We start from the raw sequence: 18,868 nt of genomic DNA on the forward strand, positions 1-18,868 counted from the left end.
CCAATCACATCACACCACGTGTCATGTTTCCACTTCCCTCGTAGATTTTATTGGATGAGATTAAATTCCATCCAGGATTATATAATCCACATTTCCTGCAACTCATCTCTTTCAAGCTTCATCTCCCTACATTGTTCAGAGAAATTTCTCAAAAAATGGCAGCAGAAATAGCCTTAGTGAAACCCATTACAAAATTCAGCACCACGATGCCAAGAATTGGGAACCCAAGACTTCCGAACACAAGGTTCGTCACCATAAAAATGTCATCTTCGACCAAATCCCCGCCTTCAAATGCGGCCATGAAGAAGAAAAGCGGGAAGCAAACCGAGATAAAGGAGTCCCTTCTGACCCCAAGATTCTACACCACAGATTTTGATGAAATGGAGCAGCTTTTCAACACTGAAATCAACAAGAATCTAAATATGGATGAGTTCGAGGCTTTGCTACAGGAGTTCAAGACTGATTTTAACCAGACACATTTCGTGAGGAATAAGGAGTTTAAGGAAGCTGCCGATAAGATTCAGGGACCATTGAGGCAAATATTTGTGGAGTTTTTGGAGAGGTCTTGCACTGCTGAGTTCTCTGGTTTTCTTCTATACAAGGAACTTGGAAGGAGGCTCAAGGTACAAGGCTTTGTACTTCTTCCTTTTTCTTTTTTTCCCTCAATTTTTTTTTCTGAATTTTGTTTGGTGGTTGGTTTGTGGGCTTCTGAGGTTTTCTGGTTTGTGTGTCTGGGTGAATATATATCCATGTTTATTTACACAGAGTGTGTTTGGTTGGCGTGATTAACCAATGATAAATAAATAATCATACTTTTATCTAATGTTTGGTTCAACTTTTAATATATATTAATAATTTTTTTGACTTGGTTTAAAATCTAATTTTATGATTAATTGTTTGATTATTAATCTAATAAATTAGATGAGATAAATAATCATCACACCACAAATACAAATGACTTTTTTCTCTTTTTCTTATTTCAAAACCCTACTCACACCATAAATTAATTTTAATAAATATAAATTATAATTATAAATATTTAATTATCTATCAAATTATTTTAAAAATATTTATAATTATTTTAAAAAAACAATAATATTATAATTATTACTAAACTTTATTTATTAACATTCAAAATATTATTACTATTTTAATTATTAAAGTAATTACATATTCAAATATTTATTTCTAATAAATATATTTAAATTAATTTTAATAAATGTAAATTATAATTACAAATATTTAATTAGCTATCCAATTATTTTAAGAATATATATCTAATTAGCATTTGAGGCATTTTGGTTATTGTAATAAAATTTACAAAATTAATCCATCATTTTAAAATCATACCAAACACCCTCGTACTATTAATCTATATATCTCATTTTTTAATCACTCTAATTATTAATCATTCACTTATCCTATCACACCAACCAAACACACCCATACTTTATTCATAAATACACACAGAAACGTGTACATTAACGTACCTATATGCGTAAACGCATCAGTAACGCTGAAAAATTCGTTTGGGTTCCTTGTGCAGAAAACCAATCCAATTGTAGCTGAGATTTTCTCTCTAATGTCAAGGGATGAAGCCCGGCATGCAGGGTGCGTTAGAACTTTTAGATTCAATGCTATCTAGTCTAATTCGTTTGATGCAACAATTTCGGATTTTTCTTGAATAGGTTTTTAAACAAAGGTCTGTCTGACTTCAATTTGGCTTTGGACTTGGGATTCCTAACTAAAGCCAGAAAATACACCTTTTTCAAGCCTAAGTTCATTTTCTATGCTACCTATTTGTCTGAAAAGATTGGATATTGGAGATACATTACCATATATAGACATCTCAAGGAAAACCCCGAGTACCAGTGCTACCCCATTTTCAAGTACTTCGAGAACTGGTGCCAGGATGAGAACCGTCATGGTGATTTCTTCTCTGCACTGATGAAGGCACAGCCTCAGTTCCTCAATGACTGGAAGGCGAAGCTGTGGTCACGTTTCTTCTGTCTTTCGGTATGAGAGTTCTATCAATATGTCTACTTTTAGTCGTATCTTGAAGCCTTTCGGTGTAGATGTTTAATCTCGTTTCAAATGATATTGCAGGTCTATGTGACAATGTATCTCAACGACTGTCAAAGAACAGATTTCTATGAGGGCATTGGCCTCAACACAAAAGAATTTGATATGCACGTGATCATTGAGGTGACTGTTCCGTCTAAATAAGTGGCTTTCATTTTCTTGTTAAACCTCGGTTTCCACATTCAAGAGGGTAGACAAACTCAATTCCATCTTACTTATTGTTATTGTATTCTTGGCATTATAGACCTGAAGGGTAGAAAGATTCAATCGTGTCTAAATTAGTGTTATAGCCTACTTGGCCAGTATCTGTCTCGGTATTGTAAAATGGTGAGAACAGGTTTCATGCCGAAAAGGGTGGACAGATGACTCGGCATGCTTACACTTTCGATGGCTCTTTCGCAATCTTTTTTCCTAATCAAACCCCGATTCTTTGTGCAGACAAACCGTACGACTGCGAGGATTTTCCCGGCCGTGTTGGACGTTGAGAATCCAGAATTCAAGAGGAAGTTGGACCGGATGGTGGAGATCAACGAGCGAATACTGGCAATAGGCGAGGGTGATGATATTCCATTAGTGAAAAACTTGAAGAGGATTCCCCTTGTTGCTGCTCTGGCTTCCGAGTTGCTCGCTGCTTACCTGATGAAACCTGTTGAATCTGGTTCAGTGGACTTAGCAGAATTTGAACCGCAGCTTGTTTACTAGCATGTTTTTCCAAGGGAGTCCGAATTTCAGTTGCAGTTTGTTGAGGGATTATTTCATTTTCATTGTACAAACAATTTTATGAAACCGAGACAATGTTGTGCGAAATTCAACATTCCTTGGCAGCCCCGTTAAAATTTCAGAATGATTTACTTGTACCAAGTGTACTCGATTTCAAATTGGCTTGTCAATATATATTTAGAACGGTTGAAATTAAAATTTAAAATTGATTTTGAAAATTGTGTTTTACGTTGGATTTACTTACTTTTGAGAGGTGACATGGTGTTTCCTTTAAATTAAAAAAAATAAAAAATAAAATCAGGGTCTTCGTTGTTTTGTTTTTTCACACTTGTTCAAAAACAATTAAAAAAATAATAAAATATAAGTTACAATTTTTCCAAGAGTTCCTTAACAATAATATAATGATTGAAAACAAAAGGAAAAAAATTACTAAATTTAGAAACTGAATTACATATTTAGAACAATAAAAAAAACTTATATAATTAGAATACATAGATTTTGTTATTCTTTATATCAATTAATGTTTGATTAACATTACTCTCGGGATAGATTCAATGATCATCATTGCACTAAAAATACTTGATTAAATAATGCTGCAGAAAATTGTGCACTAAAAATACTTAATTAAATAATACTGCAGAAAATTGAAGTCCCAGTTTTTAAATGTGTTTTCGTAGCAAACATAACCACAATCAACAATTAAATTAATTAAAGACAGTAAAATTCTGAATTAAGAGGAACGGAGAGAAAAGTCCGAATTTCCTAACAATAACAAGTTGTGATCCGACCTGTTTTTTAATTTGAAAAAATTATAGGATCTCGACCCATTTTAAATTAAACCCAAACCAAGTCTTATTTACATTAGCCAATTATATTTATAATAATTTCTAATATATTATTTTTAATTAGTACGTGACAAAACTATATAAAAATTCGAATTTATTTTTTTCTTATAACAAAACTAAACGGGTTAGAAACTCCAAGGTCATGATTGATATATTTGAATGAAATAATAAGGTATGAATGAAATCAAATTTGAAATTAACTATGAATGTGAATGAAATGATAATAATATTATGAATATGTCTCTTGTAAGACGGTCTTACGAATCTTTATTCGTGAGACAGTCGTATCCATATTCACAATAAAAAGTAATTCTCTTAGCATAAAAAAGTAATATTTTTTCATGGATGACCAATTAAGATATCCGTCTCACAAAATACGACCCATGAGATCTCAAACAAATTTTTGTCTAATGTTATTTCATTTGAATGATGGATATCGGCATAAATGGAATAGATCTAAATATATTTTTATTAAATAATGTAACTTGACATATTTGTTAAACTGGCCCAAATTAATCCGGTCAGAAAAAGAGGAAGTTGGTGAAAAATATTTAATCAAAACATTTCTTTGGGTTGACTCTCTATCCACAAAATTGTGGTACTATTTCATACAAAATATGGTATATTTCATGTGGAAATATGGTACTAAAAAAGTACCCAAGAATTGAACACAAAAAAAAATCGACGATCGGAGACTGAAAGCCAATTTTCCGTCAGAAAAACCAGTAAGACCCATTTAGCAGACACAAACCCAATCCAAATAAAACGGATCTCAGTCCGTGCAATTGTACCCGACCCATTGTAATCCCTGCTCGGTAGTCTGTCTTGTCACCAAAGCAAACTCTCTACAAGAAACCAAAAACCCCTAAAGGCAAACCAAACAGAGAGAGCATAAATCGACGGTAGAAAAAGGAAAGAAGGCAATATGAGCAGCATAGGCACAGGATACGATCTTTCGGTGACTACGTTCTCGCCCGACGGCCGCGTTTTCCAGATCGAGTACGCAGCCAAAGCCGTTGACAACAGCGGCACTGTCGTTGCCATCAGATGCAAAGACGGCGTGGTTATGGTATGTGCAAGCAAGTTTCAAGCTTGATTATTTTCTGTGGTGTTTGGAGCTTTTATTCGGATTTTTACTGATTTTGTTGACAAAAATTATATTATGACAGGGAGTGGAGAAGCTGATTGCTTCGAAGATGATGTTGCCAGGGTCTAATCGAAGGATCCATGCAGTTCACCGCCACTCTGGCATGGTATCCGTCCAATTACTCTTTACTTTCTTAGGAAATGCTTGTGCGTTTTTTTAATTGTTTTGGGGCATTTCGGATTCAATCCTACATTTGGTAATTTGGGCTACTTTGATTGTGCATTATTAAGCGTAGAGTTATCGGGTACATAAGAGTTGGTATTAGCACTGAAGAAGTCGACTGGTGCATTTCCAGTCAGTCTAGATTTTGGCACCCGTTAAAAGAATTGTCGACAGGAAATAAGATTGTCTAGGACTGATGCACTTAGAATCTAATTTTCTTTTATAATAACCGAATTAAAAGCTAGCACTTCTTCTTCTTGAAAGTTTGATAAAAAGTGCTCGTTTCTCTAAGTATCTTCCAGTTTTTAACATGTAGCTTCCAAAATTGGAAACCTTCTTTTACGTTTTATCCTGACAAGGTTGAAGTGAAAGAGAATTTGAACTTAGTTTGGGATCGATGACTTCCTTTGAGTCCTTGAACAAGAAGACTTGGTGAAGCAACCTTAGTTTAATTTGCTAGAACAAACAATGAGAAGGATTGACACCGCTATGTGGTATTGCTAATTACTGCTTTTGGAAAAAAATTGGTCACAAGCTCGCTGAAGTCGTAAAACTCCGCTAATAGGTGGATTGAGGCTTTTGACCTATGGTATCGAGACAATTTTCATGACTCAGAAAGTAGCCATGCTTTATATTCTAGCTCTTGAATTTGTACTATAACTCACATATTCATATTTCATATATGCAAACATATATATAGCATATTTAAGTTTAGCAGATTCATGGAAACAATTTTATGGTTTAAGTTCTTATTGTGTCTTTGCTAATGCTCTTCCATTTGCAGGCTGTTGCTGGACTGGCTGCAGATGGCAGGCAAATTGTGACACGGGCAAAATCTGAAGCAGCTAATTACGAGAGGTTTGCTTTTACATGTCTTGTCTGATTATCTTTGTTGTTCTCGCACAGTTGCAGTCAATATGACAGGGAGTTGTGACGGCATTAACTTATATGTCTGCATGTCATTGCACAACTAATCCCACTCCATACTTCCCCCTTCTTTACTCCTGCTCTGTGAGCGTTCCTACAGTGTCCAAGATATGCATGGCCATGTTTCTTGTCGAGTTGGGGAGACTAGAACTGATCATTAAGCTTTCCGATTGAAGATGCTTATGGACACCTGTTATGTGGATATATCTCGGTCGTGCTTTATTAGTGGACTTTTATAATCCATAGTGTGGGGTCGGTTGCCTTTGGTTTTGATACAGAAGAATGCAGATGAGATTAGAAATTTGATGTATGGCGTCAGAAGAATTGGATTTTTAAATTGTTGGGGTGGGACTCCATAGATATTGGATAATCTGAAACATTAGTCTGGAGTTGAGCGTTCTGGATGGGGAGCAAATGAAACCTTGGGTCCATGTTTGGCTTTGAAAATTAAATGTATGAAAATAATATTTACTAGTTAAATCTTGTTGAAGGGTAACAAATTACAAACTTCACTTAAACGAAGGAGCTTAAACAATATAAATCAGCCACAACAGTTTTCCTTTCGGCTATTGGAGCCTGTACTGGTTATTTTGATCTAAATAAGAATGTAAAATTACACTTGACATGTCACCAAGAGCAGCAGCTTGCTGAAGGCTGAGATGAACCTTATATAGGCAATCATCAAATAAAATTTGCAGTGCTCCAGCAGTTTGTTGCTATTGTTGCCTGGTGAATTTCAGAAATTTTTGGATTTTCCGATGATTTATCACCCTGCAGTTCATGACTAATTTTTGCTCAGCCTAAATGTCTGTTGTTGACATTGAATTCATTGGGCATCTTTTTTATGTTATTATATGCTTTTTATTTTCAGTGTGTATGGTGATCAAATTCCTGTGAAAGAACTCGCAGAACGTGTTGCTAGTTATGTGCATCTGTGCACGCTCTATTGGTGGCTCAGGTTTTCTTTTGCATCTCTTTTCATATGCGTCTCTTCCAGTAATCTGTTTTCTGCACGTGAACGCACTCATTGAACTTGGCAGGCCCTTTGGATGTGGAGTAATTTTGGGAGGTTATGATAGAGATGGACCGCAGTTGTACTTGGTTGAACCTTCTGGAGTTTCCTATGTTAGTCGTTTTTGCATTAATTGGAAATTATGGTTATATCATCATTCAACGATCCAGTCTTATAAACTTATGCCTATGTTATAGTTTCCATGTTCTTTTGTCTATTAATATTAATGAATACCATGTATCTTCGTATTAAATTTGTATTATTTTGGTTCTTATGTGTCTCTCTATCATGTGCATATTCTTTTTGATGTAGAGATACTTTGGTGCTGCGATTGGAAAGGGCAGGCAGGCTGCAAAAACGTGAGTGTTGCATCTTAGATCCACCCACTTTATTAATCCTGGAAAAATAGAATGGGCAATTTCATTATTTTTTTTCCGGTATTTTGTTTGGTTATTATATTGATCATCTGTAAGTAATGAGTTTCTTTATGTGGTAAATGACATTGGCTTTGTTTGGATTCTAGGGTTGAAGCCTCCTTGGTCGATGTATTTCTTTTATAATTCACAACCAAAATAACCTATAATCTTTCTTTCATGAAAGACACTTATTCTTTTGCCAAGGCATCTTTATTTTATTTAACATATATTTGTATACAGTAAACTTTGATAATGTGAAAGTGTGAAACTTCTGAGGTATTATGTTGTGTTGACAGGGAGATTGAAAAATTAAAGCTTTCAGAAATGACATGTCGGCAAGGCATTATTGAGGTGGCCAAGATGTGAGTTTTATCTTCTAAATTATGCATGGATTTACATTATTTATTTATTTTGCGTGTCATTTTCTGTTGGCTATTAACCTTGTTAGATTGGTTTTGTGGTCTAAATTGTTCCTGAATACCTATCAAATGGATACACATTTGGTTTTTGTGTCTATGATCGCCAATTTAAAATGTTTTTACAATTTTTTTGGGTTATGTAATGTGGTTTTGTACTAATTGTATCATCTTAGTTTCATTCTTGTGTGATACATATGCATTTTAGTTTCTGTTAAGGCTCGTTTCATGGGGATGTCTCAATTTTGACAAGGACTTCATGGTTTTTATTTAGCAGTTCAAGCATCTTCACGGTACTACCAAGAAATTTACATCCACTTATTTTGTTTTTTATTCTGAGCTGTAAAGTGTCACGTCTTAGTTTCAGACTGATAGCATGTGCAAAATAATATTGTTTTTCGATTTTCTTCATATTTATCTCTATCAATTATAATGTCCGGTCTTTCATATTTTGATGTGCTACCTTTTTCATAAGCAGTATTTATGGAGTACACGATGAAGCAAAGGACAAAGCATTTGAATTGGAAATGAGCTGGGTATGTGACGAATCAAACCGCCTGCATCAAAAGGTAAACATTGAACGTATTGAGATCTAATGAAAACTCATTTGTTGCTTAAGGCACTTCTGGCCATAATGTTAAAACGCTGTCTAATTTTTAGGTATTTTATCGGTGTTAGTGAAGTGAATGAAATCCAAATTAGGAACTTTAGACGAAAAGTAGCTAGTTGCTCAGCAAAAATGCTGTTAAGCTTTAAGGCTCCACGTATGGATTTGGTTAGTTGATGGGAGGATCAGTCAAAATTTGTTGAGAAACTCTGTTTTAGGATCCAAAATTGAATCGAAAATGTTTCGTGTTTTGTGTGCATGTTGCTTTTTTTTCCCTGAAAGTATGTGTGCCTACTGTTAGAATCATGCATTAGAGGGAGTTTATGGCTGGACTGGCCCTAAGCGAAGACTCTTGATTGGCAAAATCTAGTGGAGTGGCAAGGGGGCAATCGGCTGCTCTTTAGATGAATTTGTTTTGACATTTTTACCTGTAATTTTTGTAACACTGCATATTACGCCCACTAAAATCCATTGAATTGTGATCTCCCTCGTGACTCTCTCCCCTGTCCTAGATCCCTGGATTGACACCCCTACCTGTCCTCGGATGACCACATTGTAGATAGTATTTAGAATGCACATTCAGTCTCTCATTTCATTGTGCTGTTTTTCCTCGGCATGTCTCACCCCCCCACCCTGACTTGAAGTATCAGTTCCTTGATGTTTATACGTCTGGGCTTTGTACTTTCTTCATTTATATTTGAATTGGTTAATATTCCTTCATCATTTTGATTAATCCTTCGTCATTTTGATTAATCAGGTTCCAGACAACCTGTTAGAAGAAGCCAAGACAGCAGCCAAAGCCGCACTTGAGGAAATGGATGCTGATTAGGTGTCTCATAAAATAGATGTTTCTTGTACTGTGCCATGAAAAATCTTCATAAACTTGAATTTAGAACCTTTGAACATTGTTCTTGCATTTCAGAGATCAATTTATACTCGAGGCCCCATTTTTCAAATTTCAGTTTGTTTCTACCAATTTCTTGTGATGAGAATTCGATTAAGTAGGATGCATGATACATTGTTTAGTGTATGAAATGAGTTGCAGTCGAAAAAAGAAGTATATAACCGTAGAAAGTACGTCTTATTTCGTGGATCCCGCGGAGTGAGTATAGATAAATCTTTCATCGTTTAATTAGAACAAAAAAAATCATAGTTCATTTTATTTTCATATTTATTATTCAATTTCTATCTTTAACAACTCATGACGGGGCAATTATCGGAGGCTGTCTGGGTGCATTTCGTGATGTTTTTGGTGCTTTTGAAAATATGTTTTCAAAATATTATCTGTCCTAATGTGTTTTGTGTGTAGTCTATTTTATATACAAAATAATAATATTTTATTTATAAAATGGAGCCCATCGACATAAATTTTTAAATAATTGTATGATAACTAATTTGATATTTGATTCATGAAAATCTCGAACAATAATCAAATAAAGTTTTGAGTACATTCAATACAATATCAATATCCTTTAAAGTCGATCAAATCCAATAATTGAAACTCAATAGTGAAAAATTCAAATCAAACTAGACATTGAATTCAGTCGTTGATTGCAATAAAGCATAGAAGTGTCACATTCTCACAGCTTTAAATGCCATCTGTCTCATCTGCTAACGAGTTGCTCTCCCCCTACGTTATTTAACAAGTTTATTCAATCAATTTGACGTATGGCTTTCCAATTAAATTGCAAAAAAAAAAAAAAAAAACATTATAAATTGATCCCACAGCATTTTTTTAAAATAAATTTCAGTTTAGACCCTTTGAAATCCATCAATTTGTAATCTCCAAACACCACCACCATCTCTTGACACACAATGTGTATATGTACATTTAATTTTTATATAAAGTGTGAGTTTTAGGTATATTAATTGTTTGCATAAAGTCTAATTATGTTAGAATAGTTTTTGTTCAATTTTATTTCATTATTCGTGATCAATAATATTTCTATGATTTTGATGTTAAAGATTTCAAATTTTTAATAAAAAAATTCATTACAACTTGTTAATAAAGTTTAGATTTTTAGTTAATTTTTTAATTAAATTTGTTGCGGATTATTCCACGACCATATTAATATGGTAAAAACTTGTGTGAGACGGTCTCCCAGGTCGTATTCTGTGAGACAGATCTCTTATTTGAGTTATCTATGAAAAATTATTACTTTTTATGCTAAGAGTATTATTTTTTATTGTGAATATCGGTAGGGTTGACCGGTCTTATAGATAAAGATTTGTGAGACCGTCTTATAAGAGACCTACTGGTCAATTCAAAATATTCATTCAAATACAAACTCAAATCTAAATCGATCCAAACACGAAACTAAACATCCATGCCTAAACTACAGCATCCTTTCAAGAACAAATTTCGCATGAAACTTCTAACAAATTAAATATATTTTTAAAATTTTTGAGAAACATTTAAAAACCAATTTTAAAGTGTCAGATCTACATTGTAACGTTACAATTAAATACAGATCTACACTGTATTCAACGTTTCCGTCCCAAAATCGCAGCCTCTCTCTCTTTCTCACTTGTGGTGCATGTTAAAATCCACTCGTCAATTATTTGCAGGAGGAGAGGATCGCTCTCAAATCTGTTTGCGGTCTATTGCGTTGTTCATATCTTATCTGTAATATCGGAGAAAGCAGAAGCCAAGAACCGACCCGCATTTCTGCGTTGCATTCCCTCGACACCCACTTGCTCCGCGGGTGATGTTCTTCATATGAGTTTATATGCTTCTTCATACTACATTTTGTTAGTGATTTTGGGATATATTGGATTTTATCTCATATGCGAGCGATTTTGTTTCCCGGATATGTTTTTGGAGAGGTTTTCTTGTCTTTTCTTGAAATAATTTTTTTTTCTGTTTATGCCCTTTTGGGTTATTTGTTAGGGATTATACCATTATGGTGAGTTCTCGAGTTATCCAGTCGCAGGGTTATACTTTGCTTCGTTTGATTCTGATCCGCAAAGTATGGCCCTTTCAACGCTTCATATTTTTTTGGAAAGTACTTTACTTTCTTGTTAGGCTAACATGTCTGCATTTCATGTTGTGATTTTCTCTAGCAGAAAGATCAGATTTTTTTAATTGTTATGGTATTATAATGCGATTCTATTCACCAGACCAAGAAAAAAACAACTAAAGGTTATGTTGGTTGCAAGGGGGGAAATTGGTGGTACCTACGAGGTGATATGCAAAGGCTTGATTCGAAAGCCAAATTCTTTAATGATGGTTTGACATCGAACTTTTAAGAATCACCCCCTTGGTTCTTGTGTTTCTTTGCTTTAGGTCTTGAATTACTCTACTTTGATTTTTATGGGATGATAGGTAGATATTTTTCCATTGAATTTGGCAGATACCATGGTTTGATTGATTTGCTCTTCTTCACCATAGACTAATCTATTTTTGTGAGCTTTCTTTGCCAATGTTTCATCAGGTGATTTGCTAGTGAATTAGTTTCCTGAAAAATACACAAATAGTGCATCAAGTTTGTGTTTGAAGCTACCCTGTGCTTTAAATGGCTGGTTGACTGCATATAACTTATTCATCGCATTCTTCAAGTGCAAAACTATGTGTAACTAGAACTGGAGTGCTGATGCTGTTGATATGCAGGATCCCGCCTTGTGTCCTGATCATTTTTCTGGAAACTTTTAACGCCCATTAGTTCTTCAAAGCAGTTGCTAAGGGATCTTTATCTTTCCACAAAAGTTAAGAGTGAACTTTTGCTCTGACACAGCCTGCTATGGTAATGTTATCCACCCTTTCTCGTGGATATAGAATGTCTAGTAAAAGAATATATCGAGGTAAAAAAAGATACTGAAGTTGAAACTATTTACTTTGTGTTCGGTTTGCAAGGAGTAGTGGATATTTTTAATTTATGCAAATTGGTTCAGTAAATAATTTCATATCATTTACGCATTGCATCCCTGTGTCCCATTTCCAAAATAAGAATGAGTGGGAGCGAGAGATTTTTGTCTTTCTTACTGTACGGTGAATTTTGCATTTAGAATGAAACTCCATAATTGTTGTGTTTATATTGTTTAGGCAACTAATGAGAATCTTCCCCCGAACGTCATAAAACAACTAGCAAAGGAATTGAAGAACCTTGATGAAACTCCCCCAGAAGGAATTAAAGTAGGTGTGAATGATGATAACTTTTCAATTATCTTCGCTGACATTGAGGGCCCAGGTACGTTTCTTTGCCATTATCCTCTTGCACTTCAGTAATTCATATCCTTTTTGTGACTATATGTAATCGTGCAGCTGGGACTCCATATGAAAATGGAGTGTTTCGCATGAAGTTGATTCTGTCTCGTGATTTCCCACATTCCCCTCCAAAAGGTTTGTCTTCGTTTATTCTGAATAAAAATTCCATTCTTATCAGTCACGGATCAGAAAACATACTGTATATACTACCATTTTGATTTACTTTTTCTTCTCGCTTGGCTGTACGTTCCAGGCTACTTTATGACCAATATTTTTCATCCTAATATTGCAACTAATGGTGAAATATGTGTCAATGCTCTGAAGAAAGACTGGAACCCAAATCTTGGCTTACGCCATGTTTTAATTGTAAGTTAAGTCAATTTTGTGATCCTCATAAAGTTGGTATTTTGCCCATTTAGAGATTTTTTTTAATCAATGTTCAATACATTTCGGTACAATTTTAATTTTTTCCCTATCTCATATTATTTTTATTTGATAGGTTATCAGATGCTTATTGATTGAACCATTTCCAGAATCAGCTCTAAACGATTTGGCTGGCAAGATGCTGCGTGAGAATTATGACGAGTATGCTAAACATGCGAGGTAAGTCGTGACACCATGCTGCTAGACTGCCTTATTTAAAGACTTATATTTTTATCATGAACCACGCATCTGGTTGTGCTGCACTCTCATGATAACGAAATAAAGTCATAATTAAGACTTGCCAAGTAAAATGTTATGCGAAGACTCTCTTTTCCAGCTAAATTAAAGGAACAAGCCTAGAAAAAGTAGAGCGTTTCTTTTGGGGTAATTTGCCTACTTCAAATTAAAGATGGTTCAAAAATGATAGTTACAGATTTCCCCAGTCTTTCACCATACAATTTTGATTCATCGTGTTACTGATTTGTGATGAACAAAAGTGTTCAAAATAACTAACACATTTGAGATTTTCTATTCACCGTGTAATGGACTATGGGTTTGTGTGGAAAAACAAGACTTGGATGTGTATCGAAAGTGAGAAATCCTCTTGCCGTCATCCTTAAAATGACACTTTCTCTAACTTTATTGAAGATTATATTTCATGCATAGAGTTGTCGGCCTGAGCTCTTTCACAAGCACCTTAGGCAAGATTCTAACACAATGAACTCCTCTAGTGGCTGGTTCGTAGCCGCTATTGCTTGAAGAATCATTTTGTGACCTCGTAGATGTTTCGACTCTTTTTCCACATGCAATTTGGGATGGTCGTTGGTTGTTACAGTTGTGATCAATCACACTGCACGGTTTGCGTGTTATTCTTTTTCTTATCCGACTTATTTAAAATCAACAGAGTTATCACGGAAATTCATGCTCTCAAGCCAAAGCCTAAGTTCAAAACTGGAACTATATCCGAGTCCGCCGCGGCCATAAACGTAGACCAAACAAATCCTTCAGTAAAGAGTGTCGACCACAAGAATGCCACATCATTTACTGAACAACCTTCACCACTGGCCCCAAAACCTGGAAATGGTCAAGATCAACAATCAGTTGCTTCATCGACTGAGACAGGAGTTAGTGGGTCGGCTACATCGATGCAAAAGAAAGAATCTGGACTGACTAAAGTTCCCGCAGACAAAAAGAAGATGGATGCTAGAAAGAAAAGCCTGAAGAGATTATAAAGATCCAATGGATAAACCATGTTACATTTCTGATATCTTTGCCTTTTTCACGTCATATTAAAGTTGGAGGTGTGGATGTTGCACTCAGCACTCTTGCTCCTCTAGGTGCTGTGCCAATCAACTAGGCTTGTGGTGGAACAGTTGGTTTAGTCAAACGAAAGTTGCCGATTTGATTCGTACTGAGCCAACTTCCAAGTAAAAATGACAGCTTGAAATTCTTTTTTTTTTAAAAATAAAAATCGGTCACATATTGAATTTCTCTTGCATTACATGAAATGGTAATGTCCTATACCTCACGTAAAAAAGAAACTTGGTCAAACATGATAGGCAGCTCGTAAGGCCGAATTAAACATATTTTAGATAATTCAATTAAAAGTTTGGGGCGACCTTTCGGTCGGCTTGTGTAAACTAAATAAGGACCAGTTTCATTTTTCAAGCAAATCAAACGGATCGATTTTTTCATTAATCAAACCAATAATCGATTAATTAAGTGGATAACTTGATTAGTTGAATTTTTTTAACAACGTATTTTTATTAAGAATTTAACATAGCCTTGAATAAAAAAAATTTATTTATTTATTAGTTAAGGAATATTATTAATTCCAACTTTGTGGTTCCAAAATTTTTTATTAAAATTTTGTAATTTTCCAAATCTATGGCCAGGTTGAATTTTATAATCTTGCAACGAGTCCCTTGGGTCGCTAGTGCACATGCCGGTAAGATGGAAAAATTATACACCAACAGCGATTTCTTAACAAGCTCAACACGGTACTTTGAATACTTCCATAGAAGTCGGATACCATCACAAGAAGCCATTAATTTTTTCAAAAACTTCAATACCATAAAAAGAGATGATGAAAAAAGGAAACTAGCAACTCATAAACACCAGTTCCACCCTCTGTTGATCCTTCTCCGAGATAAATTTGTCCAACTTCACGGTCATAATTTCATGTAATTTTTGGAGGTAGGAACATTACTTGGCCATCATAACCTTGACAAACTCTTCGTAGTTAATCTGTCCGTCCCCATCAACATCCGCCTCCCGGATCATCTCATCCACTTCTTCATCAGTCAGCTTCTCGCCAAGATTTGTCATTACGTGGCGAAGTTCAGCAGCAGAGATGAAACCATTTTGGTCTTTGTCAAAGACACGGAAAGCCTCTTTCAATTCCTCCTCAGAGTCTGTGTCCTTCATTTTCCTTGCCATGAGATTCAAGAACTCAGGAAAGTCTATTGTTCCATTACCATCAGCATCCACCTCGTTGATCATGTCCTGGAGCTCAGCTTCGGTTGGATTCTGTCCCAAAGATCTCATCACGGTACCGAGCTCCTTGGTTGTGATGCAACCTGCACATGATTTTTGACTATTTATCTAAATAACTACAAGGGTAAGAAAAACCGGGATCGACATCCCTGTAATCTCACTGAAAACACATCCAAAGAGATGGTGATAATTCAGTCACTTCAAATCTTTTGAAACCAAATACATAATTGAAACAGATGACAAATAAATCAAACACAAATTAGTACATACAGTTTGTAGAAGTTAAAAACCCACAAGCCAACCGTCTATATTCAAGGATCAGTGAGACTTACTCCTTGGGACTCGAGATAAGGAGACAAGCATGTCTTAACTGTGAAACCCTAAATTAGGTGCGCCTCAAGACATTTTCAAGGTGCCCCTTATATATAGAGATAAGAAATCGAATATCAAATCCAGAATCTTAGGAATTCGTTTTCACTAGTAATTAACAAGTATTTGCCCCTTTTTATACCCATACATCTGATTGCGTCTCAAGTCTCTAATAACCATGTATAGTAGAATAGATAAGATTGACAAACTGAGTTCCAAAGGCAAAGTGATTGTCATGAAATTAAGACGAGTACACAAGATCCGATCTAATGATTGAGGGCTTTTCCAATTTCGGGTTGAGGCAACCTCGATGAGAGGTACAAGAATTAAAATAGTTTCAAGGTTTTATTGTAGTTATAGTTACCCCATTGTAGTTATAGTTACCCCATTGTGATATCGCTTAGGATACCAAGGGAAAACCAATAAGCTGAAAATGGGAAAAAAATATGCCAGCATAAGCCAACATGACTTACGATGGTATCACTTGTTATGCTGGCATGTTCCTCACTGATGGAAGACATGAATTGCTGCTCTTTTTGCCACAGACAATGCATTTCTTTCTTTCTTTTCACCCCAAATTGGCAAATTGAGTTGTAGAAAGATGATACTCGAGGGCATGTACATCAAAGATGGCATTTACTTACCTTTTTTTTTTTCTGAAAATTGACCCAACTAGATTTGTTTTCAATTGAAAGGATTACTAAACTGTCTGCAGCTCCTTGTACATCAAATTGGCACTTATTTGTAACAATCATAACCCAATTTTGGCCCACTGAAGCCTGTGACCCTATGCGGTGTTTTCATGTTTTATGGCCTTACAAAGGTTTAATTACTTGATTATGGAGAACATAATAAACAAACTTTCCAATCTAGTATATGCTCCATCTTCCCCATGTAATTCTCTAAATTTCAAGAATCTAAGAAGCGCGAAGTCGAAAAGTTATTTAAAGAGAATTTAGTTCCTATCATCACCTTTTCAATCTCTTTTCCAGGGAATAAGGGAATTTGAAAACGTGATGATGGGAACTAAATTCTCATTAAATAACTTTTTCAATCTCTTTCAACCATCTTTGATGAACAACAAAGACCAAGATTTTTTCTTGACAGATAAACACCAAAAGATGACCACGGTCACCGCAAATATGTTTCAAGATCAGGGATAATTTAATTCAAAACAAAAAAAAAAACTATACCTGCCATAAAACACAAAACCCACATAAAAAAAAGACCAAATCCACACAAAATCTCAGCTTTTTCACACAAACATAAGCATATGGAAGAAATTTCTCAATAAAAAAATGAAGAGAAGAATGGTCGAACCATCTCCATCCTTGTCAAAAAGACTGAAGGCCTCCTTGAACTCAGAGATCTGGTCATCCGACAACTGATCCGCCATTTCTTCAACTCAAAATTTCTGGATTCTGATTGCTTTGTGGAATTGAAGAAATGAATGAAAAGAGCGATGAGATGGGGCCTCTGGTTTACCAGTTATCAGAGTTATATATATCAGATACAGAAGACGCCGATTATTGAGTGGCAGAGATAAATTTAGTACATTAAATTAAGATCCGCTAATTTTCGTGTTTGCGTTCCATAAAAATTTAAACTTTTTGACGGCAATAATGAAATCCCGTTGTGTCCGGACGTGATTGGCCCGGACTTTTCTGTAGCTACGATCTTCCCGCTTTGCCCCTACTTTCATTTCTCAATATAACATAATTTAGAACTTTTCTAATAAAAATTAAAATAATTAGAACTTTGTTTTAAAAAATAATGAATGAAATTTAATAACGTATAATTTTAAAATCATCAGAGGTAAATAAACATTACGAAAATTGTTATTTTTCTTAAAATAAATTCCAAATTTAAAAAATGAGACAATTTTGTTTTATACAAAGTTTGTGTTATATAGTTAGGAAGGAAGTGAAAAGATTTAAAAAAAAATCCGATAAAAAAATTCAAAAAATCTAATGTTTTTTCTACGAACCTTTTGGCCGATTAATTTAAAAAAGAGATCTGGTCAAATTTTTTTTTTAAAAAAAAAACCTCCCATGTAGTGGTCAAATACACTGCATGAGGTTATATTTTTTTAAAAAAAATTGATAATGGACCCAGATTAGTTTTTATTGTATGTAAGAGGAGACTATCTCGTTATTTAAAGTGATTCTCAATTATTGGCCCTGGGGTCGGTTTATTTGTGTACATAGTACTGTTGGTAATGGACCCAATGTTAAATGATGCATTTCGCCCTAAAACTTTCTCTCTACAAATGGAGTATAAGTTTGGATTTATCGCAATGTGCAAAACAAATCTCTGCTTACCCTGATCCCTTCTCTCCTGAAAATACATCATGTCCATTTGTTTTGGAAGAGTTGTATATGATTTCCAAATTGGAAGAGATAGATGTATATGATTTCTGATTTGGATGTTGTGTATTGAGATGAGGGCCTTTCAAGATTATGGTAGGTTGTAAGTCAATTGTCATAATATCTAGATCAGAATTCAAATTTCTTCTACTTAATCTGTTTTGGACTGTGAGAGGCATTGCTTCCTATAGTTATTAAAAACTGAGAGGCACATTCCCTGGCACTCGGCAGAACCCTTCACTGAAGCATGAGCGTAGACTGTGAACACCATTCATTTGGTGCTTCTTAAGCGCTTTATGTGATATACAATAGAATTTGCTACTTCACTAATTAATGTTTGTTTTAATTGTCGTTTGGTAGTTTGTTGAACACATTTCACATGCTATACAATAGAATTTTCTGTAAATATCTAGATTCTTGAACGTATGCCTCAGTATTGTTTCAACAAGGCGCACAGTTCATCTTGTACCTAAGCTGCTAGAGACATATGTACTTTAAATAACCATGTATCTTCCTATCTTGCTCTAGAATAAATTAAGTTGAAAAAAATATTAGCATCCAATTTTTCCACTGATTTCTTGCTGACAAGTTTGCAACTCCGTGAAAGCATATTATAGGATGATTCTTTTGAACAATGTAAAACATGCCAACTTCAAGTGAAATCACATTTCCTTAA

At 34.8% G+C, this 18,868-nt stretch overlaps 4 protein-coding genes across 7 annotated transcripts; 3 read left to right on the top strand and 1 right to left on the bottom strand.

Annotated features, from left to right (window-relative positions):
- The first annotated feature begins 100 nt into the window (after nucleotides 1-100).
- On the top strand, nucleotides 101-2,894 carry LOC140825363 (magnesium-protoporphyrin IX monomethyl ester [oxidative] cyclase, chloroplastic). Its single transcript, XM_073187103.1, has 5 exons — nucleotides 101-623; nucleotides 1,547-1,611; nucleotides 1,689-2,016; nucleotides 2,107-2,205; nucleotides 2,521-2,894. The coding sequence occupies exons 1-5, from the start codon at nucleotides 156-158 to the stop codon at nucleotides 2,782-2,784; spliced, it is 1,224 nt and encodes a 407-aa protein (XP_073043204.1). The 5' UTR covers nucleotides 101-155; the 3' UTR covers nucleotides 2,785-2,894.
- A 1,564-nt stretch (nucleotides 2,895-4,458) lies between these two features.
- LOC140825365 (proteasome subunit alpha type-3) lies at nucleotides 4,459-9,292 on the top strand. The gene is made up of 9 exons (XM_073187104.1): nucleotides 4,459-4,716; nucleotides 4,817-4,900; nucleotides 5,741-5,814; nucleotides 6,755-6,841; nucleotides 6,924-7,008; nucleotides 7,208-7,254; nucleotides 7,608-7,673; nucleotides 8,206-8,296; nucleotides 9,092-9,292. Exons 1-9 carry the CDS (start codon nucleotides 4,573-4,575, stop codon nucleotides 9,161-9,163), a joined length of 750 nt encoding a protein of 249 aa, XP_073043205.1. The 5' UTR covers nucleotides 4,459-4,572; the 3' UTR covers nucleotides 9,164-9,292.
- Nucleotides 9,293-10,811: 1,519 nt separating this feature from the next.
- Nucleotides 10,812-14,411, top strand: LOC140825367 (ubiquitin-conjugating enzyme E2 22-like). Of its 4 annotated transcripts, none has more exons than XM_073187106.1 (7): nucleotides 10,812-11,039; nucleotides 11,915-12,077; nucleotides 12,377-12,521; nucleotides 12,596-12,673; nucleotides 12,792-12,904; nucleotides 13,038-13,141; nucleotides 13,866-14,411. In XM_073187106.1, the coding sequence occupies exons 2-7, from the start codon at nucleotides 12,075-12,077 to the stop codon at nucleotides 14,191-14,193; spliced, it is 771 nt and encodes a 256-aa protein (XP_073043207.1). In that variant the 5' UTR covers nucleotides 10,812-11,039; nucleotides 11,915-12,074; the 3' UTR covers nucleotides 14,194-14,411. The 4 variants fall into 4 exon arrangements, with proteins under 4 accessions (XP_073043207.1, XP_073043206.1, XP_073043208.1 ...); XM_073187105.1 differs by having other exon boundaries at nucleotides 11,945-12,077; XM_073187107.1 differs by lacking the exon at nucleotides 10,812-11,039 and adding an exon at nucleotides 11,177-11,303 and having other exon boundaries at nucleotides 11,945-12,077.
- A 499-nt stretch (nucleotides 14,412-14,910) lies between these two features.
- LOC140825368 (calmodulin-7-like) lies at nucleotides 14,911-17,398 on the bottom strand. Its single transcript, XM_073187110.1, has 2 exons — nucleotides 17,147-17,398; nucleotides 14,911-15,540 (listed from the first exon to the last, which is right to left on the bottom strand). The coding sequence occupies exons 1-2, from the start codon at nucleotides 17,220-17,222 to the stop codon at nucleotides 15,167-15,169; spliced, it is 450 nt and encodes a 149-aa protein (XP_073043211.1). The 5' UTR covers nucleotides 17,223-17,398; the 3' UTR covers nucleotides 14,911-15,166.
- Between the last annotated feature and the right edge of the window lie 1,470 nt (nucleotides 17,399-18,868).

The sequence above is a fragment of the Primulina eburnea genome, chromosome 3 (assembly GCF_022965805.1).
Source record: "Primulina eburnea isolate SZY01 chromosome 3, ASM2296580v1, whole genome shotgun sequence".
Lineage (NCBI taxonomy): Eukaryota > Viridiplantae > Streptophyta > Magnoliopsida > Lamiales > Gesneriaceae > Primulina > Primulina eburnea.